This window comes from Ptychodera flava, chromosome 17, assembly GCF_041260155.1.
Source record: "Ptychodera flava strain L36383 chromosome 17, AS_Pfla_20210202, whole genome shotgun sequence".
Lineage (NCBI taxonomy): Eukaryota > Metazoa > Hemichordata > Enteropneusta > Ptychoderidae > Ptychodera > Ptychodera flava.
In genome coordinates, this window is record NC_091944.1 from 36583796 (window position 1) to 36606179 (window position 22384).

General features: G+C 36.0%; 1 protein-coding gene across 7 annotated transcripts in view; it reads right to left on the reverse strand.

Moving 5' to 3' along the window:
- Positions 1-22384, reverse strand: part of LOC139116206 (ATP-dependent 6-phosphofructokinase, muscle type-like) — a 47979-nt gene that overhangs the window by 13462 nt on the left and 12133 nt on the right. For 2 of the 7 annotated variants that reach the window (XM_070678771.1, XM_070678770.1), the window contains exons 5-18: positions 15610-15665; positions 15302-15411; positions 14635-14788; positions 13941-14036; positions 13177-13269; positions 11068-11193; positions 10569-10633; positions 10228-10318; positions 9642-9788; positions 6998-7068; positions 4854-4941; positions 3124-3276; positions 2559-2723; positions 947-1008 (exon numbers count right to left, since the gene is read on the reverse strand). In XM_070678771.1, coding sequence (XP_070534872.1) covers positions 947-1008; positions 2559-2723; positions 3124-3276; positions 4854-4941; positions 6998-7068; positions 9642-9788; positions 10228-10318; positions 10569-10633; positions 11068-11193; positions 13177-13269; positions 13941-14036; positions 14635-14788; positions 15302-15411; positions 15610-15665 — 1477 coding nt within the window. Of the gene's footprint in view, positions 1-311; positions 374-946; positions 1009-2558; positions 2724-3123; positions 3277-4853; positions 4942-6009; positions 6081-6997; positions 7069-9641; positions 9789-10227; positions 10319-10568; positions 10634-11067; positions 11194-13176; positions 13270-13940; positions 14037-14634; positions 14789-15301; positions 15412-15609; positions 15666-22384 lie in introns of all 7 variants that reach the window. The other 5 variants (XM_070678767.1, XM_070678765.1, XM_070678769.1 and 2 more) reach the window with 3 other exon arrangements.

Consider the following 22384-nt stretch of genomic DNA (forward strand, 5'->3'; position numbering starts at 1 on the left):
TTACACTTCTTCAGTAACATTGCCATATTCACAGAGGCCTTATTTCTAGAGACATATACACATGTACGTCTACCAGGAGGTTATGTTACAACGGTGGCCATGAAAATGGACATTTTTAATAATCACACTTTATATCAAACTGAGTTAGATAAACAGCAACACCAAAAGCAAGACCTATGTTAGGCAGAAAGGTGGAAATACAGGTAGCTAAGAAGTAATGAGCTCACAACAATCTAAAGTTACAAATTCTATGAAGCAATCCTCCTGATAAACGAAATAGCTGCAAAATACAAAAACTTCAGTACTGATACCTTAACACGAGACCACGCATGACATTGTCCGCAATCTTTGCTCGTAAATGTGTAACATCACCCTACAGATGGAAATGACAGTGTATACCACGATGGAGGACAGGGAAATATGATTAATGCAGATTGTATGGGAAAACATATAGCTGTAAGATGGGATGAACTCCATAACTTTGATTTCAATGGTGGAATGTCTTGAGTTGAATTAATCCATGGCTAAAATACTTCCTCAGGATCATACAAATTTGCTAGATTAGCATACTCCAATAAAAATAACTTGATTCACCATGCTAGGACCTGAGTAACCTGTCCTAAAAGAGCATATTTGGGCCAAATCTGAGAGTCTCTGTGCCAGACTGCATATAGGATACACTTAAAAATACTTGATGGCTGAATATTTCCAGAAAAGGAAGTCAAAAGGTAAATGGTAGGAATACATTCATTTCCCTTCAGAATAATTGTGAAACTGATGTAAAAATTTATCTGAATGAGACATTTTTTTGTTGCCATGAAGTCATTCCACAGATTGAAATCAATGTTTGGAGACTGAAGCAGCAACAACAAGGAAGCATATCTAGCTGTGATAGAATCTGCGGTACAGTGTGTGTCTTGATTGATGATGGCATTGCATCGCATACCTCACTATCAGACCACGTTGTATGTTATCTGCTATCTTAGCTTTCAGATGGTACACATCACCCTAAAAGATAAAATGTTAGTTTATCAAGTACTTAGCACTCCATGAAAGTCACATATATGTAAGGTAATACCCCTGCAATATTAATATCTACCCGGGACAAAATATATGCCTTTTCTTGTCCATTTTCTCTTTGCCAAACTGCAGGTTCTAACATTTGAGTTTAAATAATGTTATTTGCAGGTACAGGTTTGCTACTGAATACCAGGTATAGCTGCATGCGCATGACATCAGGGACTGCTGCTTGAAATGTGGACAAATTTTGTCAGTGTTGTATGCATGGATGTTGTTGCAGCTTGTAGGCTGTTCCCTTAACATATCTTTTAGTATTTATTGTAATATTAGTAGTCTGCTACTAAGTTGCATTTGTCTTTCTTTGATGCATCATTTCCAAAAGCGTAATCTAAAAATGCTGACAAATATTTACTTAAAGATATTAATGAGAACGCTTCAACACCATTTCTCTATCACAAAGATTCATCTACACCATTGGACAAATATTGTGGGATATTGTGGGAATGTATCGAAGTCTGATTGTAATGAGAGAGTCAAAGACAAGGGTCAAAGACAAGGGTCAAAGACAAGGGTCAAAGACAAGGGTCAAAGACAAGGGTCAAAGTCTAAGGGTCAAAGACAAGGGTCAAAGACAATGGTCAAAGAGGCAACTCTCAATTTCAAGGAATACCCAGACCATTGAATATGATTCTTTTTCATTGTCTAACACCTCTTTGTCTTTTCAATTGCACAGCTGGGCCCCACAGGGTGTTAAATAACATTTCACATTTACTAAAGGTCACCAAAAGCCAATGTTTCATATTTCCTACCGTTATCCTACCGTTATTATCCTTTTGGCTGAGAAAGGAATGTAATTTTCAACTTGTAATTGACTGGTAAATGCAGTGCTAGGATATTCACGGTGAGATATGCTCAACTATCAAAAGCAAACTGTATTTACTCAAAAACTAGAAAATCAAGTTTCCTTGGAGCTTCATGCATGAAATGAACCCCTTCTCTAGCTTCAGTTGCCAAATGACTGCAGAACCTGTATGCTTCCTTTAACCTGTTCACCCCCAATTCCCTATATACAGGTCCACAGTCACCATTGATAAGAATGGGTTTGGACCAAACCATGGTGGTGAAAGGGTTAATACCTGTGTTGTACCGTTAACATACATACCATTGATGCATTTACGTCAGTTGTTCTTATATTTTGGACAGAAACACTTGCTCACTGTATTTATAGAGAATTTATCATGATAGAAATACTGAACTCTTGAGGCAGGGCATGTTCAGATGTAGATAATAACTGTAGTATCATTCATGCTGATTTTTGACCTGAGAGTGGCTTAAAACATAAGGTTTTTCTATACAGTGTACGCAAACGGGATGGAAGTTGTCTATGGTCGACCGTTTTTTAGACATCTTTCAATAAGTCGAACAACATTATCAACTGCTCGTTTGCAACCATATAAGGTCAAAAGATACACATAAGGTACCTTTAAGCAGTTTGACCAGAAATAACTGAATAAAACAAAAACAGTTTTTCTGAATACCTGTAAATCTTTAATGGTAAATGGTTCTTCAAAGATGTAAGCAGCATCTGCTCCTCCTGCCAAGGCTGCCATGGTTGCCAGGTAACCACAATATCCTCCCATGGTTTCCACGACAAAGACTCGTCTTTTGCTTCCCGTTGCAGACTGCTTGATGCGGTCACAAATCTGTAATGTTTACATCAGCCAATTATTGAGAAATGCTATCAATGGTTTTCACAGCTTCTGTGGTTGTCCATGCTTGTAATTGTTCCCTGACTGTGTTCATAAATGGTGCATTTTGAAGAAATTTGGTATACAATCAGCTGAACTTTACTGCAATCATCTGAATCACTGCTTTCAATTGTACAGAAATATTACAAAATCTTTATGGGGATACTAATATAAGCTTCTCAACTGATGTTTTGAAATTACATCAATTGTGGATGTAAATACCAATGCCATCATTCAAAACATATCAGCCGCCGTATGTCAGGCTTGGAAAAATCTGCATGGAAGTAAAGTTTGCTTGAAAAGTATAAAACTTAAAAATAAATGGCATGGAATGAATCCAGGATTTGTTACTTACATCCGTGATGGCATTAAGTGCAGTGTCACAGCCAAGACTAAAATCTGATCCAGGGACATTATTGCTGACAGTACATGGTATGATGACCATAGGAATACAAAACTCTGGGTATTTATCTCTGTTCTCTGATAAAATCATTACACTCTTGTATGCCTGTAATGATACAAAATTATTAAATCATATGTTACAAATTCCATTGTTTATTGACACACAACTGTCATATAAGTGTTTTCAGACACAGACTTGGTAACACTCACTGTTAAATGAAATGGCAGAGTCAGGCCCTAAATACTAAGATGAGAAATTATACTTTGTTGTGCCAAAAAAGTACACTTCAAAATTCAATCACAGTGCAAATTATGACTATTACAATGAGGTTTTTTCCTGAAAACAGAAAGGAATTCATTTCAATGGACTAAAATTCAGAGGAATGAATAGTATGACAGGAAATCCTACAGCAAATGGGCAGAACACACTGAACGGGGCAATATTGTATATGAGTGTCAGTGGTGTTCATGCATCATGGTGAAAGTAAACAATTTTTGGCAATTAAGTGATAATTAAGCAATAAAGCATACCCAGTGATGGTATACCACGAGATTTTGACAAGTTCACGACATATATGCACGAACGATAGCAAGTGCATATATGAAGTGAACTGGTCAAAATCGAGTGGTATAAAGTCGCTTATATCATAACAGTATATTGAAATTCTGGCGTGGAACGTAAAAAACGGATTTTTGCTCAAGCTGAGAGCATGCGCGTATGCCAGCCATGGTATATCGCCAATATAACACGGTTATTTTTGCATCTCAACCAATCAGATTGCTGTATTTGCACCATCAATATACTGGTATGATATAATATGAGATATATGTCAGAAAATATGTCCCTTTACACTCACTCTATTGCCATTTACATCAAATGAACACTCTTTTAATATCGACAACTATGCATCAGATTCTACAGCAATGATAATGGATTAAAAATACCGCAATTATACGGTGTCGCTCAAATTTGATCAGAATTGGTATATACCAGTATGGTTATCAAAGATCAACAATAAATATTGTTTCTATCTGTTCAGTGCAGGAAAATTCTACGTTGATGTTATGACAATGATTTCTGCACAGTACAACCAGAAAAACAACAAGAAATATTTAAACCAGAAAAAAAAAGAATGACAAAAGTAAATAAGGTCTGAACTTTAGCAACATGCATAGCAGAAACAGTTAGTCCCTCTTAGTTGGACCATAGACAGTCTTCCTCCCCTACTGTCTATGGTTTGAGCTGGTCTGTTAATATGTAACAGTTCATAAACAATGACAGGAAATGACTCAAGCCTGTTTCAGACACTGGTATGCCAATTCACTCCTGCACATTTGCAGGATTTCCCTTTTTCTTACCTCATTTGCACATTTTTGACACTGACATGTTCATTTGAACAAATTCACATATCAACCCCTGCATCTACCTGTACACCAAATACTGAGATGGTAGCTTTGGCGGTATGGGAGTCTTGTGTGTGACGGACATACATCTGCACATACATACCCACAAATATACAGACATACAGACGCCACCGACTTATCATATAAGCTCTTTTTGGTATTTATATACAAAACCAAATATGAGCTAGAAATTATTTGAAATTGACAGCAAATCAAATCATGTTGATTAAAATCAGCGGATAATGGCAAAGTTAATGTTTCTATTCAGAACATACTCACCTCAAAGCCTCCAACAATCAATAAACCACTGATTTTGTATTGGCGGAATTTCTCTGCCACTTTGTCCAATATCTTCTCTGGGGTTGTGCTTAAAATGTGATACATACATACAAAATATAGTATAAACAGAAACGATAACAAGAATATATGATAGACATTGTAACAAGTCTTTAGGACATCAGTCAGAATCAATGCATGGTTGGTCACACAAAACATCTAAAACTGAGGATTAAATTTTCTGATACATGAAAAGCTCAGAGCTAACACTTCACTGTGGCCATTCAACAAAAGCACTGCCAGGAGACAAAACAACATGCACAGTAAATAATATCAGGGAGGTGTACTCGACAAATCAAATGCTTTTTAAAGCTTCTATCAGATGAAGAAAGCTTCTGTGTATTTTGTTGGTATAAACAGAGGTAACTTCAATTTATGGAAACAATATCAGTCAATAAGCTTGAAAAACAAGTTCAGCCATCTAAAAATGGCCACTTTATCTCAATACAGCCTTGCCAAACATTTTTTCACATTGTAAATTCAAAGCTAGATCTAAAATATCAAACATAACAATCTGCTACAAGTCTTGACCATATTTCAAAGCAATGGCTTTCTGCTTATCTGCATACATGTACATGTACATCTCAAAGAATGTAAGTTTGAACTTTTCAGAGAAACAGCACATTATTATGAGGCCTACGTTTCTACATGATAGCAAAGTGTAAGTTATGTTGACATGTATGAATTATTTGAAAAAGTTACACAAGACTGAACACTCAATACTCTATCAATATCCTACAAACACATTCATCTTGATGATTTCAAAGTGATATCAGGAACATTCTCAGAAAAAATGAAATGAGGAAAACTTTGACTTGACAATTCTCATGATTGGTTATCATTGCTAGGCCCTGTATGCTGTGCTTCAACTTGTCAACAGATATCGTTTGAATGTCTCAATGAAGACTTTGCAGATTACTAGTCTGATAATTTTCATGGCTGTTTATATCCAAATTACAATTATATTTGTCAATTTTGTTTACTTATACTAATATCATGTTTCACTATTCAATCATCGGTGATGTACAATCACATTTCACTGACGTTTACTTTGTCCTTACTGTGATATTTCTGAAACATTTTTTGTAATCTTACTAACCGATTGGTGCCAAGTTTGGATCCGCCATCTCTTACCCAGCCTCTAACACCTATCCAGGACATACGCTTTACCTAAAGTTGGCAAAATTGATGAATGCAGGCAAACATAGCAAGCGTGAGACTATACTGCAGAGCCATTGATATTTGTGAAGGCAAACCCAGTACCTACACATCACAAGGTACAACACCACACATCACAAAATGTATACAACAGCATCATGCTGAATGTTAGGGATGGAAATTATCAAGTCAATTCAAGAAAGGAAGCATGTTAATTAAACAAGTACAAGTAATAATTAACTCATAAAACCAAATCATTAGAATGACTGCCTGGCAATACAAATTTGACCTATGAAATTGGCCTAAAAATTTGGTCTACACATGACAATTTATACAATGTGATTGATTGCTTGCTGATATGGAATCCTAGGATTTATGTAACATCAACAGAGATAATGGTCTAATAAGAATTGTTACATAGATATATGATGATACTTTAAGGCAACATCTTCCATAGTAATAACTTCAACACTCTGACTTAATTCTGTTAATTGTGACGCATTGCAGTCTGATATGAATGGCTGAAATAATTCTCACAGTGTAAACATCTATAAATACTGCCTTTTGATAATGTCAGTCACGCAGTGTATGAGGTTATAAATAACACTTTCTGGTATATTGACGTTTGGATTTTCAGGGTTGAAAACATGTGTTTCCAATTGTCTTTAATAAATTACAGTAATTTTCAGACTAAACCATACCATCTAGTGTTTTTTATGAAACAGTATTCTGGTACAAAATTGATTCAGCACATAAAAGCCAAATCTTCAGCATAATTGAAATTCCATGGTTTGGTGGTTTTAACTGTAATTATTACCTGTACTTGTGCAATGTTAAATGCATTTAGTGAATGCATAGCATCAGTGAGATAGATAGTCTACATGGGGTAGTCTCTGATGGGTGAATTTAAACACCTCATCATCACCTACCGATTGGTTCCTAGGTTTGAACCACCAACTTTTACCCAGCCAGCTACTGACATCCAACTCATGACCTTGATCTACACAAATCACCATGTGTCATGGATATGTACAGTATATGGTGATAGTGGCGGTAGTTGTGGTGATTCAGGAATGTTGTATAATTGAAGAGTTTCATAAGATTTGACACATCAAGTACATGGATGAAAGAAAAAGTGTTGGTTAGAAAAACACAACATTTTAGTTGATAGAATCTTTCAAGGGAGGACAATAGTTATGTTTGTACATCCATCAATGATCATTTTGCAAAAAATTTGTAGTTACATTGTGTTTGGAATCCGGATATATGTTGACGTTAAAATGTTCTTTTGTATCATTTGACTGCTACTCTTGCTTGACAAGAATAAAGTGAATCTTATTTGGATATTGCAAGTCTACAGTGATGCTTTTCAAATATGGGACAAATGATTTTGAAATGAGAGTGGCACTTGCGCTGAATAAGGTTGGTTGATGGAAATACGATGACCGGATATTTCAGAATTTCTCGAAAAATTTCTTTTCTGCACTTTGTGTTAAGGATGAATGAAAATCTGACAAAGGCTGTGAAAGGCTGAAGGTGAGTTGAGTGAATGTCAGTTAGATCTGGTTGTGATGGTTATGTGAGAAATACATTTCTGTAATCCCTAGATCCATGTCAGTATGTGAGTATGGCGTGAAAGGTTTTACAATGGTAGATGGAACCTTTGATGTCACCTTCAAATAGCACATTACAGAGTAATGAAATGATAATATTTATAATAGTTGAATTCACCTTACATGTATGGATAAGAGCCATCTTCATTTAATCATATTTCTTTAAAATCAATTCTGATTCTGATCTGGATATCATTCTCCAAATGGCATTGCAAATTCTCTTGGAATAAATGTTGGTCCTACATTTAATCTTTCAAAGGACTTGTCAGCTTGTGAAGGTATACTTCATACCTTGTTTTGTGTACTATGTATATATAACATCTCAATGAAATGTCAGCTTGAGGCATTTATAGTCATCTACTTTCAACGATCAGTACATATACCGTACCAGCTTTACAATATACCGTACCAGCTTGTAACTAGAAATAATAACAAATTTACTTTTAGAAATCTATCAATTTTAATAATCATTATGGTATTTTTAGTAACACTTCTTTTTACAGCCAGACTCATGCTTTCAAAGGAAGCATACAAATAGCTTTGAAACAATGAATACAAAATAAAAATGTCAAAAAAGAGACGAGAAATATGACCCGAACATGGCTCTTATTCCTTCAGATAAATTACTTAGACACCCAATAACTCCTGTTTGATCAGTGAAAACACGCTTACTTTAAGAATAGCATGCATGAATATCATGGCATGTCATTTACTTCCACTGCAAGTACACTACATTATGTGTACCTGGTATGTGCTTTCATCAAGAAAGTCATTTCAAGAGAATTGGGAATGACTGGCAGCAGCTAGCTTTCACTGATGGATCACTAACATACACACAGAGACACATTGTTGATATCAATGATATAGTGTAATGAACCACACCAGTATGGCACTCTACCATAGTGTAATGAACCACACCAGTATGGCACTCTACCATAGTGTAATGAACCACACCAGTATGGCACTCTACCATAGTGTAATGAACCACACCAGTATGGCACTCTACCATAGTGTAATGAACCACACCAGTATGGCACTCTACCATAGTGTAATGAACCACACCAGTATGGCACTCTACCATAGTGTAATGAACCACACCAGTATGGCACTCTACCATAGTGTAATGAACCACACCAGTATGGCACTCTACCATAGTGTAATGAACCACACCAGTATGGCACTCTACCATAGTGTAATGAACCACACCAGTATGGCACTCTACCATAGTGTAATGAACCACACCAGTATGGCACTCTACCATAGTGTAATGAACCACACCAGTATGGCACTCTACCATAGTGTAATGAACCACACCAGTATGGCACTCTACCATAGTGTAATGAACCACACCAGTATGGCACTCTACCATAGTGTAATGAACCACACCAGTATGGCACTCTACCATTTAACAAGATAATGTAATCATGAAACTCCACACCATGAAGAATACTGATGATAGATTATGATAGGGAAATCTCAATATGGACCAGCTTTAAAAACTGAATATCGCATGGACATAAGATTGTTTTGAGTGGATAGGGCATAACCCATTCAAGTCATTTCTGTACAGAGGCCCAGCCTCATCGTTGAGTGATGACAATCAGTAAGTAACTGACATAAATTTCAACTGGAATTGGTTATTGATTTTTGTAATGAACTATCTTGATGTCACATGCCCGGTCTTACAAAACTCCTTGGGTCTGTCATGATAATATGCATGATTCATAATGTGATGTTTCCTGTCCACAAGCAAGCACTGTCACGAATAATTCAACATGAAATTTTTGTACGTAGAATCATCATGCTGAAATACATTAAAGCAATTCCTCTTGACCATTTCCCTCTTGACCATTTCCCCCACACCCTATAACACAACCCTCCACCTTTATTACAATGTATCTCCATTGTAAAAAACAAAACAAACATTTACAAGAAGACATATCGGTGATTGTTGTCTTACATGATCCTCCAGGAGTCCTTCAAAACCATCATAAATACCGAGGACACCATATCCTTTGAAGAGTGAAGCACGTACACATGATCTGACTGCTGCATTCATACCAGCTGCTGGTGCTCCAATATTCATCACTGCCAACTGAAAGCTACTCTGTATAAACAAATACAAATGCCATTTAGTCAAAATATGTGCATATGGATGTAATAATGAACATTTTTTTGGGGGGGGGGTTGGTTTAATTTCTCACTTTTTTATGACAAATATGATTTCCAGAAAATTTTTGAACCATCTGTGAGAAAGAAAGTAACAGTATATTTAAATATGCAATTAATCATTGAGGCTAAAGAGTAATCAATAATTTTAAAGAGTACAGGACTATCTATTTCGTAATGTATCCTTCTGCTATTTCAAACTGCACAAGACAGAGCTTTAACACTGCACTATCATTGCTGCTGAACAGTTGCACACAAGGATGCATTAAAATATTATGACGCAAACAATTGTGATGTCGACAGTGTCTTGAAAACTGTTGATACAAAGCATCATAAAGCTGCACATAAAATGTGGAAAACGCATGATAGATATATACCTGACAATGTGTACCATCAGCTGAACATATGTTATCAGGTGGTTTACGATGACTCAGTGTTTGGTAGGTGTACAAATTATTCATAAATGACCTGAAATGAAATTGATAGAAATGTGATATATGTTCGGTACATGGTCAAGGGTCACTCATGGTAACTCTATTCAACACCTGCTTTCTTCAGAAACTTTCTTCATTTGTATTTTCTGCCTATCACTCGATGCTACGGCATGTGGTACAAGTTCAACACTATACATCACTTTCTATCTCTGTTACTGCCCTCAGCCTACGAGTACAAACAAAGTAGATTTCAACATTTATTTCTGAGCAAACAGCGAGATTACCTTCCTCTAAGTTTTGATGCCAGTTCAAAGTTCTTTTCCTTCAGTGCCTTTGCCACAGCCTGCGTCTGTTATCAAAATAAAATCAGACAATAAGAACTCTTTAGAGTTTAATGAGAATTATGATAGTGATGGTACATGATGTATACATTAATATCAGGGTCTCAATAGCACTGTGATATTTTCCACAGAGTATTAACCATGCACTTCCAAGAGATGAAGAGTACACACTGTAACATTGGCTTGAAAATGAACCATCAACAGTCTGTATATGCAAATACTTCTTATAGACAAATGTATGAACAAAATCAATGTTCAGTGTGGTAACCAAGATTAAGGTGAGAGTCCATCTTTCATAAAAAAGATGTGTATAAATTTTACATTGTTGAGTTAAATCTTTGTTACACTTGATAATGACCATCTTGAAATTGAGAGCTGAGATAACATATCACATATTCCAAATGTCAGTCTTACAATAATGTTCAATGAAAACAAAACTCACCCTTTCAACACACTCCATAAGTGGTACTCTTACAGCTTGGTTTCCATCCAATGACACCACACATGCTTTAGTGTCTTCTTTAGCATCTAGTAATGTGAGGACTGCCTCAGCTCCCATACGTGATGCCTAAGAACCGGTACATCACAACATAAAATATGACAAAATTTTAGAATTTTCATGATACAGCAAAAGGGAATTGAACAAACTTGCCACTGTGGATGTCATTGATAAAGTATATATTTTTGTGAATAGTCACATTAGTTGAGAAATCTAAATGCAAGGTATAGAAATTCCAACCCAATGTTTGAATGATGACATAAAATGTAAGCTTCAATTTACAACATCAGACTCTGGCTAGCATACGGCGATTGGTTCCCATCACAGAGATTGATCTTCAACCAAGCAATCAATCATCCTAAACCTCACTACACTCTGATGATATTGCCATGTAACCTAGCAGGCAAGTTTAACACACAGAGTAACAATCCATGAATGAATTTCAAAGATCAGAGTACACAGTAATGAAAATTTATGAAGTCAAGTGGAGTCATACCATACATGCTCTGACTTCAGTTTTGCTTGATTATGTGTATATAAATCACTTTCCTACAGCCACATATAATGAAAGGAAAAGCGAAGCTACACAAAGTCTAAATTCACTAAGTAGAACTGTCTCTCCAATGTACACTGCTGGAAACACAGTAATAAATTTTTCCATTTTTTATTTCAATTTAGAAGAATCCAAATACAAACAAATGTCATTTTATTGTGAATTGACACGATTATGTGCAAAGCAGATAACATATTTAGTTCCTCAAAATTTCAAATTTAAAAAAAATGTATACTCGGTAATTATTAAATTAACTTTGAACTTATGAAAATTAATCAAATTTAATTGATGGAAACAATTTTAAGCATAAAATTGGAAAATATCTAAACATAGAGATATCTACATGTAAAATGAGAGAACAAAAATACAAACAAAAAAACAACAAAATGGAGGAGAGACATGGATATTGATAGACAGACAGAGGTTTGAAGGTACATGTACAGTACTGAAGCACAGATAACATCATACACCAAGCAGAGTTGCTTATGAGTTCCGAAAGACGTCATTCCTTATTTTACTCTTACATAATTCACATTTTCAGCTGAGCTGATATCATTGCCTTTGGGTCTCAATGTTGCAGAACATGGACTCCATTTACACGCATCATATCATATGTGATATGGATTTTACAAATCTCTGGAATTCACTTGAGCTTACAAACTGAAGACTGCCAATAAGTACTGTGCTGTTACATTTTCACACTATCCATCAAGTCTTATATACAGTGTTAACACACTGATATTTTCCCCTAAAACACTGCTTTTATCTTACAATGAAATGACATTTGCAGCAAATTAATTTAGATGGCAAAAACGTTTTTGCTTTGAGCTATGATCTTACAGAGTGGGTTGGTGAGCTATGATCTTACAGAGTAGGCTTGAGCTATGATCTTACAGAGTAGGCTTGAGCTATGATCTTACAGAGTGGGTTTGAGCTATGATCTTACAGAGTGGGTTTGAGCTATGATCTTACAGAGTGGGTTTGAGCTATGATCTTACAGAGTGGGTTTGAGCTATGATCTTACAGAGTGGGTTTGAGCTATGATCTTACAGAGTGGGTTTGAGCTATGATCTTACAGAGTGGGTTGGTGAATTCACAGTGGAATGGATAAATGAGATAAAAGTCCCAACAGAATAGACATGCCTTCTCCAGGCATTGATTTTCTTGAGATACTGCGTTGTTTTCTTAAATGTATTTTACAGTCAATAGGAATTACAATGTGAAGTGAGATGACATCCAATGTGAAATAAGACAAGATACAATGTTTGCAGACACCAATCATCAAGGAATTGGAAGCTATGTTAAATGATTTGCTTGGTAACTGAATGGAATCATATGAATATGAAAAATTCTTCTCTCGAAATATAATTATGATTTCCAGTCAAAATGATAATGTAAAGGTCAGGGTGTACACTGTGAATAAATCACACTGATATTGAATTCATTGTAGTCAGCAATTTACATTTAAGATCACAAGAGTATTGATTACTTTCACGTACCAAGATCCGATCAAATGCTGATGGGCTTCCACCTCTCTGTACATGTCCCAACACTGTGATCCGAGTGTCATGACTGATTCTGGTGACAAGCAGCTGTAGAAGTAGATATTGACATCAATGTTACATATGAAAATTTGGTTTTTTTCTTCCATGGCAGCAATTTCAATGACATGCCACTTGTTTTAGAATGGTTGTGAAAAATATAAAACAGTCTGATCAGAACAATTTTGTTGAACTTTGCATTTGATACTGATAAAGAAATAAATTACGTATTCTTAAAAAACTCTCAAAATTAGATGAACTAAAACTATACAAAGTACATCATATCTTTCTTCTGTGCAAATGATGTGTAAAATATGGCCAGCTTGTGACCAGCATGGAGGAAAATGTGATGTACACTGTAGGTAGGTTTATTGAACAAATTTGTCAAGACAGAAACATATTGCCAGGCCATCACCAGATGACACTTTTATTTTACTCTGATCCTAAATGTTCTTACATCCAGGGCAGCAAGAACATGTATAATATTTGTACAGCCACACTTGTCCTAGTCAACATCTGTGTTACCATCATCCCTTTGGGCAAAGCTCAACACATTGTTTGTATTGAGCAGAATCAATTTTTACTATGACTTTATCTATTATAACATTGTTACTTGGAAGACTTTGATTGCTCAGATGATTGCGTCCAATATTTTTGTATCTTACAATTCAGCAAATGTGACGGCAAATACCTGTTAAGAAAATGATACTGAGCTTGCTTACCTTTTTCACATATTCCGTTGTAATAGCATTTCCATGTTTGTCAATTGCACCTTCTGCTACAATCACAATATTCAGACGACTCCCAATGGTACGAGTCTACAAAAACACATATATTATTCTAGTCACATTCACTTATACAACCACACATAGGTACAGTCTGCAAATTTTAATTTTAACACAGTACAGTATTAGTTAAGACTGAGAGAAGACTTTCCCGACTGATATTGAGAAATCTGGCTATTTTTTGTGTAGCATGATTCAAAGTCATAGACATTCAGTATAACTTCACATATAACTCCCTGGTTTATCACCATTTTACCAGTCAATATGTATGTCAGTAAAATTAATACAGATAATACAACATTCTATGGTGAGACTTTAACTCTTTGAGTGCTGTAATTTTTTCTCACCAAAATTTCAGCACAACATTTTACAACTTTTTATGAATTTTTTTGTATTTATTTTTGTAATTTTGGACCAAATGGACATCACATTTCATTGGCTACAGTTTTCTACCAAATTCTGACAAAAATCTGAGAAAAATTGACTGGTGTATATTTTATAAGGGCGACGAAAATTGACTCTGGTGCTGAAAACTTTAACATTCTACTTGGAATGCTTTCAAACAAACCATGCAATTTACGAATCAATGTCTGATAAAATTCTTGTTATCTAGGTTTGGTTTATTTCTAACCTGGCTGAGTTTATCACACAGATGGTCTTCCCAACCATCTTCCGGTGGCCATTCCGGAATCAAGATCCAATCAGCACCACAGGCTAATCCAGCAACCAATGCCAGATAGCCACAGTGTCGACCCATCACTTCTAAAACAAAGGTCCTCTGATGACTGTAGACAAATAATACTTCAAAAGTTATATATAAAGTATAACCTTTACACATGTATTTTTTTTCAGCTGAAATCTAAAGAATTTCTGCAGCACTACCATACCCTAACCTGGTTTCAAGGCTTACCATAAATGCTAATGCTGTACAAAGTATACACATTAAGGTAAAAATAGCTGTACACTATTGAAATGCAGCCTGAAGCTTGTACATTTATTTGACAGCCTAGCATTCATACCAAGAACCAATAGCATAGTAAATGAGTCAGATAGAATGCTGTGAATACCCTGAGATAATAGTAAACTCTTTAGGGAAATGCTTGAAGCAAATATTCACACATGAAGTGACTTCAGAATGAGCAAACTTGTCCCATTAATGTCTAAACCAATGTCTGCATTCCAAACACTCTGTACTTGGTCTATACAACTGCACAGAAAGAATTAGTCTTACATCAAAGGAAATTGATGGTAAAGACAAGGAAATTGTCCATGAAAAGAGAAATCTGATGAAAGCTCACCTCTGTGCTGTTGTACTGATTGCATCAACAGCTTCAATGATGCGATGTAAAGCAGAATCTGTACCAATTGTCATGTCTGTACCACAGAAATCATTATCAATGGAGCCAACCTATGACACCATGGAAATATATAAAATTAACAACTCATACTGAAGATGCAATCTTTAAACATTAGGCAACTACAGCAATACACTTGAAACTTGAGTCATCTGGAGTATTTGAAGTTTTTGCTCAATTAGTATACTTGCTATTCAAGAATATATATTTTTCCAACAATAAACAAAATTTAAGAGACTACCGGTACTTACCATACCAACGATATTTAAATGGCTATTCTTCCTCATTTCTTGTTCATTTATTTTACCTTGTGATAATGAAAACAAATGGAAAGTGTACCATCGTTACATAATGTAGAAATAAATATGCAAAAGTTTTTATCAGACTGGTAATTTGTGAATAAATATTATACATATTTTGACACAACTATCAGTGATCATAAATCAACTGTAATTAGGGAAGACAAAATATTTTAGAAGAGATATGCCAGTAGAAGAAGGAAGTTACATGTTCATACACTGCATAATTCTCATTACTTCTTCTTTGCTGTTAATACACAGTTACAGAAAAAGTTTAATTATTACTCAAGTTTGGAATGCAATGATTTAATGGCATTTGTATTCAAATAGAAAATTGTGATTTCAGCATAACAAACGGATTAGGGTCAGACACGGTAGTTGATATACAGAAGCAGAATACTGGAAAACTTGCCACAAGTTACAGCTTATGTCTCTTTAAATATGGCTGTGATTGTTGTTATTGCAAATGACATGACCCGCCTACCAGGGTTCATACACTTCAAGTAAATCAAAATTCCAGGACTTTCCAGGAGTTTTTTTGCCATTTTCCAGGAGTATTTGTGGTTGAAAAATGCCATTTTCCAGGAGTGTTTGCACAATAAAGCTTGCAATTTAATAAGAATCATATACTAATTGTTTCTAATGTTTTCCTTGTCCACAAAACTTCAGCCCATAAGACATCATTTTGCTGACAAATGCAGTCAATGACGAGTTGACAGGTTTTGACGGTGATGACATCTTGAATAACATCGCTGACGATTGAGACAGTAAGTGAGGCTACCCACAATTCTCCATGATCTGTACACACGTAGATCACTCACTGAACTGAAGCAAATTTCTTCTGTACACAGAACAATATTTAAAAATTCTGGCAACATAGTTCTGATCATCATAATTTTCTGATTTCTCACTTTGAATAATGAGATGATAAACCCCATTTCCTCGGAGGAGATAGCAATTTTGTAATTTTGTCGACATAGATTTTTGACAGCCATACACAATATTTTCAAGGAAACTGAGAGAATAAGTTGCATCTGTGTTGGCAAAAGAAAGAGTATTGATTTTTTTAATGTTCGTAACAAAGGAAATTTGCATGTCTGACAGGTGGTATGATGAGACCATCTTAGTTGCTGATAACTTTATCTTGACAAGTGTGCAATTTTTAACACCTCCAAACATCGACTTCTCATTCAATTTACTCTTGAATTTTAAACATAATCAATAATTTAGGAACACAATGTCAACAAATAATCCTGAATTTAAATTGTAAGTAAAAATTGTTAAGAAAGTGATAAATTGAAAAAAGCCTTGAGTAAAAAATGTCTGAGTGAACAAATCAAGGGAATTGTGGGTAGCCTCACTTACTGTGCAGTTGCGAGTGTGGTGTCAGGAAAGATAAACTCAGGGAAGGCTTAGAATTAGTCGACGACTTTACATTTGATGAAGATCGGGCAAAGAAATCATTAATTTTTTATTTACTTGCTCCTGTTTTTCTCCTACCAGAGCTCGATGTTTTGCTCCTGTAGCTATAGCATGGCTTTTCATAGCTCCGCGTATGATGCTATGTGTTCCCTGCATTATATTATAAAGCGTCCCACTACAGCCCTGCTGAGGTCCATAGACACGCGGTCCCACTTTGGACCGCACACAAAAAAACTTCTTTTCTAACTACTTTCGGCCGAAATCAACTCGATTCCAATCTATGCCTACCCGAATCACTCAACCGCTCACAGACTGCAAAAAAGAACTGTTCGCATGACGTCAAAAACCATAAGTTTGCTGGTAATGCACGGTGAAGGGCACAAAGGCCGGCAATATCTCGCATGAATGTGCCGAATGGCAAGCCACGGGAACACGGAGCATCATACGTAGTGCTAGGCTTTCCGATACATCGAAAGTCTTTTCACAAAGTTTGCATCTTGCCGCGAATTTATCTTGCGCCCGCTCAAGCCATCCTACGTACTCGGGCTGTTTCAACCAATGATCGCTGAATAAACACTTTGCAGGAGGCATTGCTGTGACTGGTGACCCGAACAAGCTTTAAATTTCAACACGGTCCCTCCACAATCTACTCATGCAAACTTCGATGTCACTGTACGTGCGTGCAAAACCATGGATAATGGAATACACAACATGGTCTCGCCCACGCTAGTACAAGGGTACCCCTTTACGACATTTTAAGAAACACTACTACGCTTTCCAAATTTTGTCTCGGGAGGGCTCCCCACCTGTCGCAAAACATCTTTTCGCATTTTTGCAATTTTGACGCTCGACAATTATACTGTTTGACGTTCACCCTTACGATCAGGCCGTTCTCGACCGTGTGCGATCGTAACTAGCGATTTTCCAGGTAGTCGGCTGAAAATATGGTTTGACCCTAAAAAAAATTGCTACAAAAGGTTTCTCAACGGTTTTTGATAGAGTCAAATGTGCTTAATAACATATTAAAAGTCTACCAAAATCTGACCACCGGAAATGCGTCATTTTCAAGATGGCGTCCAAGATGGCCGCCATATACTTAAAATGGCCATAACTATACCCCCAAAAAATTGCTACAAAGGTTTCTCAATGGATTTTGATAGAGTCAAATGTGCTTAATAACATATTAAAAGTCTACCAAAATCTGACCACCGGAAACGCGTCATTTTCAAGATGGCGTCCAAGATGGCCGCCATATACTTAAAATGGCCATAACTACTTAAATGTTAAACCTAGACTAGTGATGTCTGTGTCTACCACCATGTTTTAGTGGTTTAGGAATCCAACTATCATATCTAGATTATAGGCAAGTGGTCATAAGTCCCATAATTTGCATATTTGTACATGTATTAAAAATAATCACTGTCACATTCTTCGTCCAGAACATGTTGCTCATGTGGATTTTCACAATTTCCGAGGTTAGGTAGTAAAGGGAAAGCAACTCCACACATCGTTCATATTTTGGGTGTTTGCGTTTTGTGTATGAAATTGTGTATAATATAAGTGTATGTCATGTTTCGCTGTTTTAAGTAAAGTGTTGCTTAGCCATGGTGAGACGTACCCGTAATCTACGTGTCTTGATGTTACTCCACACTGGAGCGGAGAGACAAGTGTGACACTGCGATCCGTTGGCACTGTGTTTCGAAAACCGAGTTTTTTTAATCAGTCGCTTAAAATTCATTCTTGATTGGTGAGCCGTGTTGAATGGTTGATTGTTTTTATTTGGTAGTATATATGTTGTTCCACTTACGTTTATTGTTCAAGTAGGGAAGCTAGAATGTCTACTGGTTGGTCTTGATGTGTTTGTGTAGGTTCGTGTGAACCTGAGTTCGAGCTGTTGTCGCTTTTTGAAGTCTGGCACTTATAAGTGTATTGCCTATATTTCTGTTCCTTCTATATGCGATTATTGGTTGATTTTGGAACAGTTTTTTAGTGTTTCATCTTTTACTAGTTCACTCCAGTTTTCTGTCAGGGATTGCTTGATTTTTGTCATTTCGATGTACGGGTTATTTGTTGTTATGAAGACTACTGTATTGTTGGTGGCGTTCTTTCTTTCTTTTTGTTGTTCAAGCTGTCTTTTTCGGCTTTTATGATCTGTTTCGCTGATAATGCGTTCTATTTCATCTTTTCATATTGTCTGTCTTGTAATTTTTCACTAAATTGAATGTGTGACTTTCTCTGTAAAATCGGTTTCGTTGTTGCATGTTCTGATGTATCATAATGTTTCACCTTTGATCAGACCTTTGAATGTTGCTGCCGGATGGCATGAGTTTCTTTGTAAGAACTGGAATGTATCTGTTGGTTTGTGTGTCTCGGTGTTGAGAATGTTCTTTTTGTTGTATCGACGACCTTATAGATAGTCAGGTCTAAATATGTGATTTCTTGAGAGGAGCTTTCATTCGAAAATTTGAAAGTAGGATGCATTTTGTTGATGTTTGATATGAATTCATTGAGTTGGTGTTGTGTTCCGATGAAAATCAGAAATCATCATCCCTGAACCTCAGCCAGGTCGGCATTTGTTGTTTGTGTTTCTGTATTATTCTCATTTCTGTCTCGTGAAATGTAATATCTGCTATTTTCGGAGACGAGAGAGACCCCCATAGAGCACCCCCATATTTGCCAGTAGCATTCATCGTTTAATTCAAATGTGTTGTTTTTTAGATTATTTTTAGCAGAGCTATCATATATTTCGTTGGTGGCTGCTTGATTATGTAATTGTTTGATGATCTTTTCTGATTTCATGCTCTGCCGACTGATTCAACTGCCTACTTGAACACCAAACGTAAGTGGAACAATATACTACCAAATAAAAACAATCAACCATTCAACACGTCTCACCAATCAAGAATGAATTTAAACGACTGATGAAGAAAACTCTGTTTTCGAAATGCAGCGCCAACGGATTGCAGTGTCACACTTGTCTCTCCGCTCCAGTGTGGAGTAACATCAAGACACGTAGATTACGGATACGTCTCACCATGGCTAAGCAACACTTTTCTTAAAACAGCCAAACATGACGTACACTTATATTATACACAATTTCATACACAAAACGCAAACACCCAAAATATGAACGATGTGTGGAGTTGCTTTCCCTTTACTACCTAACCTCGGAAATTGTGAAAATCCACATGAGCAACATGTTCTGGACGAAGAATGTGACAGTGATTATTTTTAATACATGTACAAATATGCAAATTATGGGACTTATGACCACTTGCCTATAATCTAGATATGATAGTTGGATTCCTAAACCACTAAAACATGGTGGTAGACACAGACATCACTAGTCTACGTTTAATATTTAAGTACCGGTAGTTATGGCCATTTTAAGTATATGGCGGCCATCTTGGACGCCATCTTGAAATGACGCATTTCCGGTGGTCAGATTTTGGTAGACTTTTAATATGTTATTAAGCACATTTGACTCTATCAAAAACCGTTGAGAAACCTTTTGTAGCAATTTTTGGGGGTATAGTTATGGCCATTTTAAGTATATGGCGGCCATCTTGGACGCCATCTTGAAAATGACGCATTTCCGGTGGTCAGATTTTGGTAGACTTTTAATATGTTATTAAGCACATTTGACTCTATCAAAAACCGTTGAGAAACCTTTTGTAGCAATTTTTGGGGTATAGTTATGGCCATTTTAAGTATATGGCGGCCATCTTGGACGCCATCTTGAAAATGACGCATTTCCGGTGGTCAGATTTTGGTAGACTTTTAATATGTTATTAAGCACATTTGACTCTATCAAAATCCGTTGAGAAACCTTTTGTAGCAATTTTTTTGGGGTAAGGTCTTTTTTTTTCATAAATGCAGCCGACTAAGGAGTTTTCCAGGAGTAAATTTTGATTTTCCAGGAGTTTCCAGGAGTTTCCAGGAGTGGTTTTAAATTCCAGGACTTTCCAGGACTTTCCAGGAGCGTACGAACCCTGGCCTACTCATAATTTGCTCTGTGTCATACGCACATTATTATACCATATATGTATGCATAGGGAAGCAACATAGAAAGCCAAGATGAAAATAAATTTTTAAATTTGCTGAGAGCTAATGTTGCTTATGTCAAAATGTTGATATCTATATTTGAAATAACAATGCAATACTTTTGTCATGTTATTTGTATCGATCAATGGACAGATATCATTTGATGATGTCTCTAATGTAAATAATTTGTATTGTCATGGTATTCTGAAAACAAAGAGACAGAATTGGTGAGGAGTACCATGCAGCAATGTTGGCAACACCAGAGCTGACATGACTGATTAAGCTGAGATCAAAATAAAACATGCCTTGAACAGTTTTCCTGAACTACTTTTATCTTTTTGTTTTAAAAATGCAACTAATTTAACACCAATTGGTGAGGCCAAAATGCCCAAAGAAAGGGTTTATCTTGTGACACTGGACGATGCTAGATTACAACGCTATTTCAAGTAATAAAAATATTTTCAACAAGGAAATATTTATCAAAGACTGAAGTGCAAGCAAATTAATAAAAATTTAAAATGAACAAAAATGGATCATCACTTGGACATTTGAACTTGAAATTTGACGAAATAGTTTGTTTTTATTTGTGACTGTTGAAAATGAAATACTCCAGTGAATTTCATGGGATTTCAATTCCTGCAGCTATCAAAGCAATTGAATACACCTACACAAGGAAGCCATATTGGATTTTTCTGCCTGACGTGTGCATATCTTTATGACATTTGCCAGTTCAAATCATGAATAATTAATGAGCCACATTCGTAATTCATAGATGCAGTTAGCTTCATTTTGAAGCATGATATAGCTTAAGGCTAAAAATGTCATACTGTGATATCAAGTGTTTCATCACACAATTATACTGATATACCACTGCATGAATGTTGGCAGACTACAGATATACAGCAGTTAAACCATAGACCGTGAGCAAGAGGGTCTTATGGAAATGTACAACTACACAGTATTTTACAAAATCTTCACAGTGTCTTTCTGTTCAGCAAACTATAATGTAATTATATTTCCAAAGCAAAATTCCCGAAGAGATTTCACATGGTGAGACATGATTTTGCAATTTTACTGGCAAAGACTTAGATCTGAGTAATAGAGCTGTTAGATCTGTATGTGCATAACAAGCATATTTCAAACAATACTTTCTATGAAAATGTGTCAATGTATCCTTTGAAAAAGGTAACCTGCTTTATTTTTTGAAGATAACAGAACTTTGGTAATATTTCTAGTCTGTCCTGGTGTTTAACAACGGTAT